At 46.0% G+C, this 17,071-nt stretch overlaps 1 protein-coding gene across 3 annotated transcripts in view; it reads left to right on the plus strand.

Moving 5' to 3' along the window:
* The window catches only part of FAM222B (family with sequence similarity 222 member B), a 36,411-nt gene extending 19,909 nt beyond the window's left edge, over window positions 1–16,502 (plus strand). For 2 of the 3 annotated variants that reach the window (XM_032129933.1, XM_032129934.1), the window contains exons 2-3: window positions 6,063–6,190; window positions 12,270–16,502. In XM_032129933.1, coding sequence (XP_031985824.1) covers window positions 6,109–6,190; window positions 12,270–13,834 — 1,647 coding nt within the window. In that variant the 5' untranslated portion in view covers window positions 6,063–6,108 and the 3' untranslated portion in view covers window positions 13,835–16,502. The remainder of the gene's footprint in view (window positions 1–6,062; window positions 6,191–12,269) is intronic. The other variant, XM_032129935.1, reaches the window with a different exon arrangement.
* The last annotated feature ends 569 nt before the right edge of the window (window positions 16,503–17,071 follow it).

Below are 17,071 nucleotides of genomic sequence, written 5' to 3' on the forward strand. Positions count from 1 at the left end.
TAAGATCATAACCTTGAGCTGGCTGCTGCTTTATCTGAGGAGTGAATTTGATGGAGCTGATGTCACACGTGGCAATACCTGAAGCTGAGAGCTGCCTCCTTGGCTTTTTTTAGTGCACTGCATCCTGTTCCAAATTGCTCACCTAAAAGCCTTCAATGGTAGCCCTTGGGCATGAGGAGTGTGATATGAACAATATTCCATTTAAGTGCTGTTATCCCAAAGCTGCTTCCTTTTCTTCCCTATTGGGCGTGTCCATGCCAGCTCAGAGAGGGGAGCAGAGCTGTGCTATGGCAGCATTTAAATTCTCTCTCCCTTCCCCACCAAACTAATTTTGTTGCCTGAGTAACATTATAAATGGAGGTCAGCCTAAAAGGTGACGTGGTTTACAAGCAAAATCATACTTAATTAAATGGCAAGAAGCAAAAATTGATTTGGATTGAAACTGTTGCAGGGCTCCACAAAAGGTCCACCTGAATGCAGGAAGCCAAAGGTCCTGTGCTGGCAGGTGCTGACAGTGCACTCCCTGTGCTACAAAAGGCACCTTTCTATTGTTCAATTTCCTATTTATTTATCCCCAAGTACACTCGATGCTGTTGTGATTTATTGCCATTTCAGAGGGCAACTTCTCTGCCCACTGTTTTGCAGTTTTCCATTTATAAGGCATTAAGAGGATGTGATACCAGCCGGTGATGAATAATACTGTGCTAGTTTGGTCATTTTCTTCCAGGAAACGCTAAGATTTATCTCTGGCTCTTCAGCAGTCCTGGGAAAGGGCCATTCTGGTAAGTGCCCAAGAATAAAGGGGAGTTTGAGAGCTGGAAAAAGGCAGGAAGCCTGCAGGATGGGTCTAGACACTGTCAAGCAAAGCATGACTGCCTGGAAGGCGTTGTATTGAATGCTGAGGTTGGCAGGAGGGTTCAATGTCTGCCATTGACATGAACAAGTCTTTGAAACCCCTACATTTTAGGTTACTTTGGGAGAGGGAAAAGGAATTATTCTCCTTGGTGTGGAGCAGCCTGCCAGGAGGTAAATGAGACACTGAGTTTCCCTCGGAGCATGAAAATTGGCCTGGATTCAATTATGTTTCCTGGCAAGCTCTTGCAGACATTCGTACCAAAGAAACTTCACAACCCCAGTTAGTTTTTGTTGTTGCCTGCAGCATTTACGCGTTCTGAACTTGTCATGTGCCGCGTGCGCTCGGGGGGTTGCTGCAAATCCCGCCGGTGGCTCTGGTGGAGCTTCACGGTGGATGTGGAACTTCATGGAGCTACCTTGTGACTAAAGAGCAGAGGAGAAGCAAAGCATAGCAGCCACAAGCCTTTAACATCCCTCACACAGAGGCTCACGGGACCCCAGGGTGCTGGAAACTTGGAATAGTTTGGAGCTTTTGTGTGTGGGTGGATGCTCCCGCTTCCTCCTGGCCTCGGGGTTTGTGAATGAGCGCGCAGTTAATCGTGGAATTTCAAACATGCGTGTTTACTTTCAGGAACCTAACTTTAGACTTCACCAGCTTGCTTTCTTCTAAACCAGCTCAGTTTCCCATGTTTCACTGGCCAGGGGTGGTTTGTGGGGAGTTGTTTCCTTTGTGTTCTCACCCTGTAAGGCCTCTCGGGAGCTTCAGAGGATGATGTATCTAAAAACTTGGCAATAACTGTATATGTGGTCCATTTATGTGATGATAAAGCTGTGTTAGAGTGTTAGAAATTCCCCAGTAGTTGCTTTACACCTAGGTTTTACTCTAGGTTGTGAAAGTACCCCCTGGTCTGAGAAGCACAGAGGCAATAAATATTAAATGTTGAATATAATTCAGAAAATCATACATTTTTAAGTCAAGAAAGGCAGTATTGTGCTAAGTGCTACTGGAACTGATTCCTAGCTCTCCAGAGGTGTCCCTGGGCAGTGGGTGGATGCGAGTTCTTCCATCCTGGTGAGCCTTGTGGTGATAGGGGACACTCTGCTGCCTGGACCAAAAAACATCCTGATGTGCAGGTAAGGCTGAACGTAATAGTCGTGAGGATGTGCCAATAAGCCCCCAAATCCCAAGCACTGCAAATCCCTCTTAAGCTTAACATGCTTTGATTTAATTATTAATAAATCTTAGGAGAGAAAGAAATCTGTTCACATGTCTAAACCTGCTATTTCCTGGAGCATCCTGCAGTACGTGTGCTGTTAAGATTATATCCCGCAGCCAGATTAGATTAAAATCACTTCAAAGAGGAGTATTTATTTATTTATTCCAATCTAATGATTGTTTTCCTCTAGAAAAATGCTTTATCTTTTTTTGTATGTATTTTTTCAAGACAGAGTTCGTTGTGCTGCGTTTGGCAGTGTACAGAATCTGTTTAAAATGCAATTTAAAAACTCGGGTTTCCACGGTTCACAGCCCTCCATGGCTGGGTGCCACAGCCTACTGGTCAGATCACTCTCCAGTTTGCAGCTGACTGGTTTAGATGACAGTGTTACTGACCCTGGTACAGTACAAAAGCCTCTCCATTCCAGTTCCTCCAGTAGCACACCATCCATCCTTGGAGGGGCTGGAGCTTTGCAGGTGCTGGTGCCCACACCAGTTGCCAGCGTAGAGCCAAAACTGCTGGTGAGAAGTCCTGATGTGCCAAGTTCAGTTTATCTCCTGCTCTGGACTAATTAGAAGGAATAGACCCGAGCAGGAGGGGCTGATGGGCCCAGCTGCCACTCCTGACACAGCCAGTAGTGCTCACCTCAAAGTCAGTTAATTTTAGCTGGTGATGAGTTGGAGTTGTCCATGCCAGCTCATGCTGAGGAGGAGTCAGGTCAGAAAGTGGTAGTCAGATGCTGAGTATCTCAAAGGGAATAAATATTAATTAATTTCTAACTAGAAAAAATGAATGGGGTGTTTGTCAAGGTATTTCAAATGCTCTTGTTTTCAAATACTGAGATCTCGATTTTGAAAACCTGTATTGATTTCATAGAGAATAAAAACTGAAGCAGGATTTTAATTATAATAAAAAATTCAGCAATGGAGTTATGGTCAGCACTTCTATACAAGTCTGAATTTCTTTTTCTAGTGCTCAGCAGTGACCTAGATGTCATCAATTTGGTTACTGTAAATCAAGCTAAAAGAGTGATTTTAGGCTTCCACTTCAAATTATTTTTGTAAGTCCAGTATTTCTTTTAAAATTATTGTTGCCACCCCAGTCTTTTATGAACCTTTGGCATTACCTAAAACAATTATCTGCCTGCGGGAACAACTTGCCTTTATAGCTCTCTCTGAAACATTGCTCTCCATATTGGAGCTAAAGCTTCTGTAAATACATGTTTTGACCTTCAAGGAAGCACTGCTGTCATGTAGCAGGAGCCTGGCTATTCCGAGGTGAATGCTGTGACCACTCCTAATCACTTGTTCTCTCTCCTAATGTGCCATTATCCTGTTTATTGCTGTGTGCACCTCGCTGGGGCACTTCAGCAAGAGGCTTTCTGAGAGCGTCACAGTTCAGGCTCTAATGAGCGTTAATGATGGAGCAGGTGAGCAAACCCTCCCAGCGTCTTGCTGCCAGAAATGCTGCTCCCTCAGTCAGAGCACAGCTGTGCTCTTTCAGGGCTGCACACAAACTTGCCATCAATTAAATACTGTTTTAGACACCGACCTCCTTCGGGCCTGCAGGGACGGGAAGTGAATCCTGGGCTGGCGTCAAACGTTATTGGAGTAAAAGGTGGATGCTCAGGTGAATATGGGAATAGCGTGATCTGTTTTTCTGTCTACAGTGAAGGCTCTTAATTTTGTTTGTCTGCTTTTCACTGAGAAATAGGTCTTGTTTGTGCCAGCCTTCTGAAGTTGATGAAATGAGGAAAAAAAGGAAAATACAATTATTATTTTTTTCTTGCTGACTGTGTGTGTTTCTGTTGCTTACTCAGGTAAAGCTCTGACAACTCACAATGTTTTTTTTCTTCTGATTAAAAGGAGCTGGATTCTTGTTTTGTCTTTTTGGTCTTGCTGGGCATGATTTAGGACAAGGAACTGCTGCCCACGGGCTGTTTGCAAAGTTTCACTGAATGCTGTGTACCCACAGTCACGACTGAATCTCATCTATAAAGGTCAAGCAACTTTTTAGTTCCTCAGGCAATTCCTTGATGTTGTGGATGTGACAGGTCTTCAGTCATCATTTCTCAAAGACTCTGAGAGTTCCATCTCCTTCAGAGAATGAGAAGAGAATCCAGGTTTAGGTTTATTTTACAAGTTTTTACATATCTTGGACTTCTAGCAATGCTGATTGCTGCTGTCTCCTAGGAATGAAATGGAGAATGATACAAACGTGCTCTGTTGGTGGTTGTGCTGTCAGGCCTGCACCTTGGTGAGGTGCTCTGTGTGTTTCTCACGGCACCAGATCCGTGTTACTCTGCGTGGGAGGGGTGAATGGGCAACAGCCTGCAGTTGTCAGGCTGACATTCAATGCCCAAAACTATTTTTGTTAGTCACAGTGGCACGCAGCAGGCTCACTCAGCCACACTCGGTCAGCTTTGGAGAGCACTCGCTCAGTGAAGATGCGGAAGCTCTCATAAATTAATATTTGTATGAGATTTCTTGGCCGTTGGTTTAATCAACCTTTGCGTGTTGAGCTGAGGAGATGCATAAACATGGAGCTAATGAACTGTACACAGTGAGTAATTGCTGTGCTGCAGGAAAGCTTCGAGTCCACGCTGTTCACTCCGTTGGTGCCAGTGTTCTCTGGGCAGTCTGACCCGTGCTGGTGGTCTGAGGTGAGGTTTCACATTCAAGTCTTCCAAAGGTCTCTGCAGAAATCTGCTGTTGGAGGTTTCTGGAGCATGAAGGTGGCGGTGCTGACGGTGTCACATCGCTGTCATCGCATTGTTTGTGCCGTCTCAGCAGTGAGATTCTTTTCAGAAGTGGCCTCTGAGAGGCTTTGGCGGATGTGGCTTCTCATGTCTGGGCTCGAGCTTTCTCCTTCCCACCCTTTTGATCTTTGAATGCCTCCCCACTTGTTTTAATTGGGGTTTGTGAAACAATGACTGAAACTAAATCAGCTTACAAGTCTTGAATCCTTCAATTCTTCCCATGTTTTGGAGGTCATAAACAAGTCCCAAAGCCTTTCTAGCTGCTTCCTAGGTGTTTTGCTCTGTATAGCAGCACTGATGCTTGTGGACATCTGGACAAGGAGAAAAAATCGACTGATTTCTCCAGCTTGGTTCTGTCACCTTGTTTCCCAGAACTTTCTAAAGTGCTGCAGCTAGGAGGATTCGAGCAGGGGCTTGGACCAGATGGCCTCTAGAGATCTTGTTCCAACTTAAATCTCTATAGTTCTAGTAACACTGGACACTTTGAGCCCCAGTTAGCCTTGTTGCTGGGATCCCTCTTTGCACAGCAGTGGTGTGGGATTTGAGGGGAGTTGTGTAGTGTTGAAATACAAAGAGCTTTAGTGCTCCATTTCAAGATTTGATTTCCAAAATGCTGGACCAAACAGAAGAGGATGGTGGCACCTCTGCAGCCCCTTTGTGCACATCTTGCTGTTGTCTGCCCCAGAGCAGCTCGGGTTAGTGAGTCTCTGCTGAAATTAAGGAAGTTGTAGCCATTCATCTTTCAGCCTAATGGACCACAGAAATTACAAGCTGTAGCATGCAGCTTAATCTTGCCACAAGGCAGAGTGCTGCATACTTTGCCTTCAATTTATGCATGCCATGCCTTTCTGTTAAATGCAAAAGAGCAGTTGACAGGGTTTCTCCAGAGAAGTTGCCTTGGCGGATACCAGTGCGTTTCAACCTAGTGAAATGAGTGATGGTGGTTTCTTTACCATTCGTGACAACCACCTTTGAAATGTGAGGACAGAGTTACAGATTATTCTCTGTGTGTGAAGCAGCAGAGAAGAGCGAGGCAGCTATTTTGGTTTTAACCCTGCAGATGACCCAGTTCTTGAAGTATTTCCGTTGCCGTTAGGAGATGCAGTCAGGACTGGAGCAGCGGTTGTGCATCTGTGCTTGGTCAGGCCTTCACCCAGGGATGGCTCTTTGCCGCTTTCTTTTCTCTGTTCCTCCTTGTATTATAACTTTGAATTGTCTCTCTGTTGTTGCAGTGTGCAGAGGAGTGAATGCCCCATGTTGTGTTAGTGCCTGTCTGCCATGCTGGCCTGTCTGCCAGGACCAGGCGACCTCTCCTTTCAGCTTCTTTCTTACACGCAGATGAACACTGGACTTCAGAAATGTGAGTGATGTTTTGTCTGCAGGATGTGGTTAACTGTTAAATCTGGCTCTGGTACCGCTGTGACATAAACATTCAGGATACAGTGGGAAAACTGTTTAATGTAGAGTCTTTCTTTTGTTACGCCTTCAAGGCATCTGTCAGTAATGGCTCTAAGAAATGGCTGTGGAGGTTCACGTGTGTGCAGCAAGCTCTCCTCTGTTCCTGGCTCTGCAAAGGTTAATTTTAACCACAGCAGGATGCAGCAAGTGAGGTTCCTGTGAGATTCGTGTCTCTCTGCTGAAAAAGTTTTGTACTAAAAGTGTGCCAGCTGATTTGATTCTCAGCACAACTTTTTCCTCAGTCTTTTTCACTTCCCTTCCTGCAATTACTCGTAGACACCAGTAAAACTTGGATCAGTCTAATGCAAACCTTTTGAGGTCAGCAGCTCTTGCTCTATATACCTGGGGCTTATACTGCAAATATTAGTGAGCTAGCCCAAATTACTAAAGTTCAAAGTTTCCGTCTTCTTTCTGATGTCTCTTTGGTGCCTCTGAAAATATGTCTGCAGAGTGCTCTGATAATTCTTTTTTGATAACTTCAGTCATTTTTTTTGCACTGGTATTTTTAAGAACAACTTGTGCTTGGGAATGTAAGTTTACTGACTAGAGATTTTTTTAACTCTTACTCTGTCTCTCCTCTTTATCACTGAAGTAGCACATTGATTGTTCAGCTGAAATTTCAGAAATGCCAAGGTGTCTGTGTACTTGGTTCTTAGGGCTGTGACCTGTCCCTTGTGTTTGAAATGTGCACTGGGAGATCTCAGTTTGCTGGTGCACTCGTTGCTTTTTAAACCCAAGTGATTTACAGTCCACTTGTAGCTAAATTGTTCATATAGTGAGGCTTGTGATGCTACAGAAAATAAATAGGGAAGGTACTTTTGCAGTTAAAGGTGACGTGCTCAGGGTCCTGGTCCTGCCAGAAGTGACTGGCACAGTTCACATACACACCTGAGCTCCCCCACAGCATTTCTGCTGACTCCATGGGCTTGGTTAATTGTAATGACACTCAGCAACAATAAAAATCTTCACTCACCAAAGGACTGGTGATGGCATCAAACTGGGCATCCCCTCCTTTCTCTTTCCCATTTCCAGTGTGAGCACTGCTGACAGCCTGTGGGGTGAGGACGTGCCCAGGTCCCTGCATTGCGTGAGGTTTCTTTGGCAGAGCTTAGTTCTGAAAGCAAAATGTTGAGGTTCATGTGAGGGCAGCTGTGCATAAATCAGGTATTTGCTAATTACAGCTTTGCAAGGTAACATGCTGGTATGTTGGGCAGTTTTCCTCACCTGATGGTACCTGATGCTGTTTCTTGGAGATCTGCTGATCCATGTGCTGAAAGCATTGCTGTGTCCTGCTCCGTGAAGAGCTTTGGGAACTGCATTTCAAAGAATTTAGGACATAAAGTAGCTGGCAGGCACGGGCTGGCAGTGGTAATGCTCAACTGTTGGGTTTGTTCTGATTTATATGGAAGATGAGGCTGCTGGTACAGACCTCGCTCAGCCCCACTGCAGATGTGGGCATGATTAATTGGTGCATTTCTCTCGTGCTGGAGATGCATGAGTAGCCCAGCCCCTGGCCAGGGCAGAGCTGAGTTAATGAGCATTTCTTAATGAACAGTGACTTGTGACTTTCGATGGGGGGTGGAAGCAGGCTGTAATAATAGTGCTGTTGCTTTTCTAAAAGGCACAGAACTCCACAGGATTGCCTTTCTTCAGATTTAGAGTGTTTGTATTAATAATTTTTAAGTGTAGTTTTCTGGATCAGACTTGTTATCAGTGCTTAAAAATCCCCATTGGCTCAATTAGCTTTTTTTTCCTATATTCACTCTCTAATAAGGGGCTTGTTCTTACAAGTGGTCTGTACAGTAGGAGTTTGGTAGATTAATATGCACATATTTTTTCCTTTAGAAACTGATGACTACAGGACTTCCAATTTCAGTATTTTTTGCTGGATTCCAGCCTGAGTTCAGACTAACCCTGTAATTCATCCTTTTCCAAACAGGGGATTTCTCACTGACTCCGATGTTCTCTCCTTCCTCCCAGTGACTCCAGTATAAACCTGACTGGTCAATTGGCATATTTGAGGCAAGATTGTTCAGGCTGTGTCTGCAGCTGCAGTAGTGCCAGACCTTCTGGAGGAAAAAAGGGTCATTTTTTTGTGACAATGGTGCAAAATCAAGTGAAAGGTGCTTCTTAGGAAGTATTTTGTTGCAGGGGGGACATCAGAGAAGAGGAGATTGGACTGAACAGGGGTTCATCAGCTAAACTGAGTCTTTGTGGGAGGGCTCTATCTGTAAAGCCTTTAGAGAAACTGTTGAAATGGTGGTTTTTATGCAGAAGATGGACACAGCTGGTTCTGGCTTGTCCCAGTGCAGGAGCTCTTATTAGGGTGGCACTCCTGAAGGCCTGTTTGTGTTTTGTTTAATGATAATGAAAATTTAACCATAGGCAGCTTTTAAAAGCAGTGGGTTTTAAAGTCTTAATGTGAAATGCATTTAAAAGATGTTCCATTAGTGCTGAGGTGAGGCAGGGAAATCTGTCTCATTCCATGACAAAAATAGCTCCAGTGGTGAGACCAGGAGTGTGACCAGAGGACTCAGTTGCCACGGGATTAGCAGGAGTTGTGAACTTGCAGCTCACCAATTTATTGGGGTGATTGCTCATATGCCCAGCTTTGCTTTATAATCAACATGAAATAATTACTTTTCAATAAAAGTATTCTGCCTTGCGTTCACCATTAGGGAGCTTCCTGGAGCTCATCTCATTGTTTTCTTAATGAAGCTTCTTCCTTTGCCATTGCCTCATCGTTTTATTATGGCCTGATCTGGAATTCTTGCTCTTGCACACAGATGATGATATTCCAATACCAGCATTTTCTTTCAGACTGTTCTAGCAGGTTTTCCATTCACTTAGTTACCAGAACTAATTGTTCTTTGTTGGTTTGTAGGATATTTGTATGGGATATTCAGACTCTCGCTCACCCCGTAACGCCTTTCTGCTATTATTTTACTGCCTTAATTATTACAGTCATGGAGTCTTGCCTATGGAATTACTAGCAAAGCACATTGGGGCACTCAGAAATCATCACCTTCAAGCCTGAGTAACGTGGCTGAGTTAGCCTGTAGTAAAAGGAACATCATCTCACCTGTACATAAATCAGGTGCTGTTTGGAATGGTGGTTGAGTTCAGAAGATCCCATCCACGTGGTTTAAAAGATGGTTTGCCTTCAATAGGATGCCAAACTTGATGCTGGGGTGTTACTAAAGTTTAGCTGAGGGGTTATTTTTTCTCATTAGAGGAAAGAGTTCTTCCAGGTTTGGGATTAGAGGCGTGTCTGATGGTTGCAGCCTGTTCAAACATCCATCTTTTAGCTGCTTCCTGAAAATTCTGTGTAACAGAAGATCAGATGATTGGAAAAGAGAATATTCAGTGTATTTGTTTAGTGTTTGTATTTACCACCTAATTCTCTGATTTGCCTATAGAAATGTAAACCAGGCTGGGAGACTTTCATGGCAAAGGTGTCTTAAAGTATCTACTTACTTTTTCATCTGAAAATAGAATGTGACAGTGTCTGCAAGCATAACATAAACCATAACACAGACAGGTATGGGCTCCTTTGTCCTTTGGTTCTTCTCTGGTTCATGGGGGGTTGCCAGGGTCATGTCTTGGGGAAGAAACAGACCTTAATGAGCATGGGCAATGCTAAAAATAAAGGTTGGGAGTTCATGAAGGCCTTGGCTTTTGAGGCAGAGTAACACTGGCAAATGCCATTCGGAGGCTCTCCTCTCTGTTAGGAGCACAGTAGCTCGCTCAAAAGGGCAGCTATAAACCACCTGCCTGCAGAGACAGGTACAGAGATGTGCACAGAGAGGATGTTTGGGTTAATATTTCCTTTGATTAAGAGAAAGGGATGATATGTGCCAGTGTCTGGACAGCACAGGGAGTACAAATATAACCGGCGCCATGGTACGAGCTGTGCTGGACATGTAAGACAAACTGCTCGTAAAGCTTCTTATTTCACAAAAGATATTTTTGATACTTCTGTAATTAACCTTTCTTTTTAGTATCCATCCTGTTTTCCATTTTCTGACCCTTCCTTTCTGAAAGTGAGAGCTCTTAGAGCAGAGCTGCTCTTCCTCACCTGTGACAACGGGAAGCTGCAGGATGCAAAGAGAGAAGTGGCTGGTACTCATCTTTTGGAGGCAATTTGCTTAAAAGAATCAGAGGTGGCTTTTCAAGAGGAAGGGCTGTTTGCCTGGGAGCAGCGAGCTCTTCGCTGGAGCATTAAATTTCCTTGGGTCAGAGGGCCAGATATGAGGCTGGGTGTTCTTGGGTGGCTCAGCAGCAGATAGCACAGGGATGCTGAAAATTTTAGGAAAAAGGATGGGCATTTTTTTCCAGTGAACTGTTTGCAAGGTGAGGCGGGGGGAGGAAATCAAGCAAAAGCTAAATTGGATTGTCAAAGCTGCTAGCCATTATTTGAAGATTATAAAATCAGCAGGAATCCCATAGGAGTTCGGCAGCAGAGCTGTGGTGGGAAACAACCCAACTCTCTGCTTGGAATATGGTTATGGCAAGAGACACATAAGCATTTCGCTAGATTTCTGGAGTTCTTTGCAGAAGCAGTCAGAGCTTGTGAGCCAGGTAGGTATCTGGTAAATCAGAGGAAGTGAAACCACACCTCTGTCTGCAGAAACCTTTTGCCTATATCTGGGGAGTAGCATGTTTTTAATCTTGTGAGAGAATCACATCGTTTTGCCACGTGATGTGGGGATGGTGTCCTTAGCAAGATGGCCACCCTGAAAAGTCAGCTGAAGAAATAATTGCAGGCCATAAAATAATCAGCCTCCTTCCATTTGCTGAGCTTGGGCCGACAAGAGCTTCCTAATGGACAGAAAGACACTCCAAGTGCTTTCAGATGTCAGCAGCTAGGAAAGGAGTGGGGTGTAAATGGAGGCTTGAGCTGAAGCTTTGATGTATATTGGTTTTGCAGGGCAAGGGTTTGGTAGGGGGGGCATGCAGAAGCTGCTTAGAAACTTCCCCCATGTCTGATGGAGCCAGTGCCAGCTGGCCCCAGGATGGACACGCTGCTGGAATAACAGATTTAAGAAGGGGGGAAAACCTGCACAGCTGCAGCTGGAGAGAGGAGTGAGAATATGTGAGAGGAGCAGCTCTGCACAGCCCCTCAGGGCACTGCTGAGGAGGGGGAGAAGGTGCTGCAGGCACCAGAGCAGGGATTCCCATGCAGCCCATGGGGAAGACCATGGGGAGGCAGCTGTGTCCATCTCCCTGTGCTGTGGAGGGGGAGAAAGTCAGGAGTGAAGCTGAGCCCGGGAAGAAGGGAGGGGTGGAAGGAAGGGGTTTTAAGATTTGGTTTTATTTCTTATTACCCTACTCCGATTGGGTTGGTAATAAATTAAACTTAATTTCCCCAAGTCTGTTTTGCCCATGAGAGCAGTTGGTGAGTGGTATCTTCCCTTCCTTATTCTGACCCTGTGTTTCTTCTTCCCTGCTCAGCTGAGGAAGGGAGTGACAGAGCAGCTTTGGGGGCACCTGGTGCCCAGCTAGGGTCAGCCCACCACAGTGTGGTTCCCACTTCAGGATTACAGGGGCTTCATGTTTAATTCATAACTTTCCAATTTTGAGTTCCATGGTAAAAATACCAAGAGTGGCTTGAAGAGCTATGGCTTGAGGCAGCTTAAATTAAGAGAATAAAAACCAGCCCACCACTGCAGGCTGGGAGGAATATTTCAGCTGGAGACAATCTGATGATTATAACACCTTCCCTATTTTTGTCCAACTGCAAACATACTGTGATGAGAACGTGGTTTTGTTCACGTCTTGCCTTAAGTTGATCTGGGGCTTGTGTTGGTCACCAGGTAATAAAGGGAATGAGGTACCTGCCACGTGACCCGCTGGTCTGGCAGGATGAAGTTTTCTTGCCTCTTGATTCCTTGGAGGTTTTCTGCCCTTGTTGTGTGACTGTCTTGCCCTGGGGTTGATCCCTTGCTTACCAGAACTGACGAAATTTCCTTTCTCCGCAGGGGACACTACACAGAAAATGAGATCTGCACAGTATCCTACCCCAGCAGAATTGGATGCTTATGCTAAGAAGGTCGCCAACAATCCACTGACTATAAAAATCTTTCCAAACAGCGTCAAGGTTCCCCAGAGGAAACACATACGCCGTACTGTGAACGGACTCGATACTTCGGGCCAGAGGTACAGCCCCTACCCATCTCAGGCCACCACGAAAACGGGCCTGCTGGCCATAGTCAAATCCCCAGCGAAAGGAATCATCAAGGACTTTGACGGGACGCGGGCGCGCCTGCTGCCGGAGGCGATGATGAACCCCCCCTCCACGCCGTACGTTGCACCAAGCACTTTATCCCACCCCCAGGCGCTCGCTCGCCAGCAGGCTCTCCAGCATGCACAGACTTTGCCGCACCCCCAGAGCATCCCGCAGCACCCTCAGGGTATTCCACAGCCACCCAGCTTACCGCACCCTCAGGGGATCCCGCAGGCGCTGCCGCACCCGCAGAACATGCAGCAGCCGCAGGGCTTGCAGCACCCTCAGACCATGGCACACCAGACCCTGCAGCACCCCCCGAACCCGCTGCTGCAGCCGGGTTTACATGGAGGCAGAAAGATGCCGGATGCAGACGCGCCGCCGAATGTGACCGTGTCTACCTCAACCATTCCCCTCTCTATGGCTGCCACCCTGCAGCAGAACCAGCCACCGGACCTGAGCAGCATTGTGCACCAGATTAACCAGTTCTGCCAGGCCAGAGCTGGCATTAGCACTACCTCAGTGTGTGAGGGACAGATTGCAAACCCCAGCCCTATAAGTCGCAACCTGCTTATCAATGCAAGTACCAGGGTATCTACTCACAATGTCCCTACACCCATGCCTTCCTGTGTAGTAAACCCTGTCGACCATGCTGCTGCTGCTATTCCTCCTGCCTCTGTTAATGTGCCCATGGTCAATATTAACAGGGTGCCACCCGCCTACCAGAACGAAATCAAATCGGTTGCGTGGAACCAGCACCAGCTTGCACATCTGCAGCAAATGTGTGGGGATGCTGCTGGGCCTGCTGGACTCGCAGGGAAGCACCCTCAGAGAGAGATTGCAGGGCAGAGTTTCCCTGGCAAAACTTCCAACTACCCTCAAGAACTGTGCATGGGCCAGTCCTTCAGCTTGAAGCCCCCCATCGAGAAGCCTACACCTTCTCCGCCTGTGAACGGGTTGCAGGGACCTTTGCCATATACCAATGGGCACTATTTCCAGCCCCTCTGGAATAACATTCTGCCCACGCCCAACAGTGACAGCTCTGGGTCCCAGGACCTCGCCATGCCTTTCCACGGGGGACAGCCAGCGGGAGCGCCGCTGGATTGTGCAGGAGGAACTCATTTCAGAGCTGGAGCTGGCCCATCCAGCCAGAATAATGTGATGCAGACCATGGATTACCTAAGTGGGGACTTCCAGCAGTCCTGCTTCCGAGACCAGAGCATGGCCGTGCTGGGAAAAGTCCATCGGCCTCCCATGAACCGAGCACCTGAACCAACCGATAGTCGAAATCTTCATATTCAACACCCAGGGTATAGATAGGCTGCAGTCACTTTCACAGACAAAAAAATTATAGGTTTTAGTCTTAATTTTAATTAATAAGCAAGGCGTTTTTAACTTGCAAACTTGTGTGATCATTATAGTACCCATTGGAAGAAGACATACTGTATATTTAAAGAGCTTTGCTTACATGTTATCTCTCTCCTTTATGCATCAAATATTTAACATGCCTTTTGTGTCAAAGAATTTCATTACACTACTTCACGCCACAGCTGTTTCCTCACTGCAGAGTTCCCCTTTGTGCAGCTTTTCTTTGCCTTCTGCTGAGCAGCTCCTCGCTGGACTGAGGTTGAGTTGCTGCAGGGTTTCGCAACCGCATTTGTTCTCCAGCTCCGGCGAGAGCGAGGTAGCGTAGCTGCTTCCATTTCCATCTCAATTTCCTCACAAGATTAAGAGCAACAGAATTTTGTCAGGGAGTAGGGCTTATTTTCAACTCGAAAGCCCATTTCATTAATGCATTAAACATTGACCATTTGCACTGTCTAGAGGCCTGTGTAATTGAAAAAGAGCCTACGTTTGAAAAGAGCCAGCTAGGGGTATGTATTTAGGCTTTAATGGAGGGAGAAGCTTTTCAGCTGTTTCTTGCCCACGTTTATCATTTAGACTTTGTCCAAAGTCAAAAGTCTCTGGCAGGTTTTTCTGACGCTTTCTGTTTTCTGGACAGGGTATGGAGGAGGGGAACGGCAGGTTTGGGACGAAGGCAGCCACAGGGAGCTGCCTTTCATCGTGTTCCCCCTCCCCACTGCCCTTCCACCAGCCTCAAAGCTCACGTTGTCTGAACCCCTCGCTGCTAGGAGTCTGGCCAGCCTCATGTGAAGGGAATCCAGACCCACTGACAACTCCAAAAAGGGTTCAGCCACTTCTCTGGTAGCTGGAATTACTGTCAGGGTGAGGAGGTGTAGCTCAGCCCATCCCCGGTGCAGCGAGCGTGGTCCCGCTGTGGGATGGGAGGTGGTTGGTCTGAATCAAAGCTCCTCTCACAAGCCACTGTGGGATTGACAGTCCCCTGTTCCTCTCCATCAAAACCCCCCAGCGGATTTAATGGAGCAATTCTTCTCCCTGGGAATTAGCAAAGCTATTTACAACATCCCTTTTTCCCAGGGTCTCGGTGCCTAACTCCTTCTGTTCCTTCCCCACGTCACTTCCAGCAGTTGAGTCAGTGACTGTAGGACACTAACTACTGGCTAACCTCAGCATCGTGTTCTCCTCAGTGTACCAAAACATCCCTTTCCTTTCTAACAGCCGAATCTGTTGTAAGTAGAAAATTCCTCATCTCTGTTAACGAGACTAATACTTGAACATAATGATCACAATCAAGTTTGGAAATTAAAAAAAGAAAAAAAACCTAAAAAAAAAAGAAGAAGAAGAAGAAAAAATTTAAAAAAATAAATGCATTGATTCTTTCTATGTACACTGGCTAAAAAATATTGCTCTACACTGTAACTTTTAAGTGTAATATTTCTGTATGAATGTCGCCTGGTAGTGTGGGTTTGAGTAGCATTGTGTATGGGTGAACCCACTGGCCTCTGCCATCCACTGGCCTCCCTCACAGCCCTTGGAAAAACAAAGCCTTAAGTATTTGCTCCTTGAACTTTCCTTAATGAGCATGGTTTAAAAATCTTAAAAGACATCATACAAAATTTAAAAAAAAAAAAAAAGTTAAAAAAAAACAAGTTTTGAAGTGACGTCATAGTTGGCTAGAGATTCTTAAACGTTTTTCGTAAATGGGAAAATTAGAAAACATTTATTTGTATTTTTTTAATTTAGAACGTGTAGTCCTGGGCTGTAACAAATATTTAGGTTTCAAAGCTTAGCAGAGTACGTTTCTGACTCCTTGCGTAAGTTAGTACACTTATATCATGTCATTATTTAAATTCTTTTAAGTGTACTATAACCCGTTCTTTAGTGGTAACTCCTTAGCAAAGTTAAGCAATTTGACTAAAGACGGATTAAATTATGTGTTGGCTTGTGTTGCCTTATATTTAAAAAAGGAAAAATTGCCTGATTGTGTTATGCCAAATGATAGCAACATGAAGTCCTAATTTATTGTTTATAATCGTATTCCTGCAGTCTTTGTGAAAACTGGTAAATATACATCTATGAAAGAACGAAAATCCTGAGGCTTTTCATGCAATATTTTTCTGAATCCATTCTCTTGGAGCCAGAGTTCGAGTCTGAAGCTGCTTCTCCTACAGTCACCCCGTCGTCCTCCACGTCCCAAACCCAACCCCAGCGAGGGCTGTGCTCTGACCTCACCCCTCCCTGCCCAGTCAGTCACTGTAAGGTGTTCTGCCACCTGAGTCCGTACCTTTTTACTAAATAAAACCTTGGCCTCTCCTCTGTTCCGTAGCCTGCTCTAAATCTTAACCCAGACTGTTATTAAAAGCTGATTTTTAACTCCTGCTCTTCTCCCGAGAGCCTGAGCAGAGTCCTGTGCCGTGGTGGTGGTTGCCTGGGAGGTGTTTTGGTGGTGTTGGCAGCACGCTGTGAGTTTTTGGGAACTGTTCTGCACAGGTACAGCCACGACCTCCGAGGCTTTGCCCCGGTACAGCAGGACCGGGAAGCAAAAATCCTGCTGAGACTCATCCAGGTGGGACATTGCTTGAAAAAATAAGAATCATTTTACTATTAAAATATACTGAAACCTTTCCTTTTGGTCTGGGAGTGAGATTTTTCTTTGAACCGACCCTTTTCACCTCTGCAGCAGCCCTGTTGTGATGGGATCTCCATCCTTCCCTGCTCATCCCTAAAGAGAAACGCTGTCCTGCCTCATTCCCAGGTGGAATGTTGGGAGCAAAGGTTGGATATGTGGTGTAGGTGCGCAGGGTGGGGGTCTGGCCGTGGCACTGTCACCAGAGTGAGGAAGGGAGGAGCAGAGGCTCTGTGTGGTAGGAACTGTGCCCTGCTCTCCTGGAAACATGGAAAAAAACCCCGTGGTTTTTCTCTCTTTGCCCTGTGCAGAATTAAGAGGAACCAAAAGGCTGGGGATGCTCCCTCCCCCTGGGGCCTCCCAGTAGCCCCTCGTGGGTGGTCACTGACCTTTGGGGCTCACACGGCTGCTCCTCTTGCCTTTCTGTCCATCTGTCCATCCGTGGGTCAGTGCCTTCCCCACCTCTGGCTCCAGCACAAGCCTCTGCTCCCTGCTGGATCCTGGGTGCTTGCTCTGCTCCTTGAGGAATGAGTAAAGCTCAGGTGTTTCCTGAGCTCCTCACCTTCCCT

This window comes from Corvus moneduloides, chromosome 20 (genome assembly GCF_009650955.1).
Source record: "Corvus moneduloides isolate bCorMon1 chromosome 20, bCorMon1.pri, whole genome shotgun sequence".
In the NCBI taxonomy this organism is placed as follows: domain Eukaryota; kingdom Metazoa; phylum Chordata; class Aves; order Passeriformes; family Corvidae; genus Corvus; species Corvus moneduloides.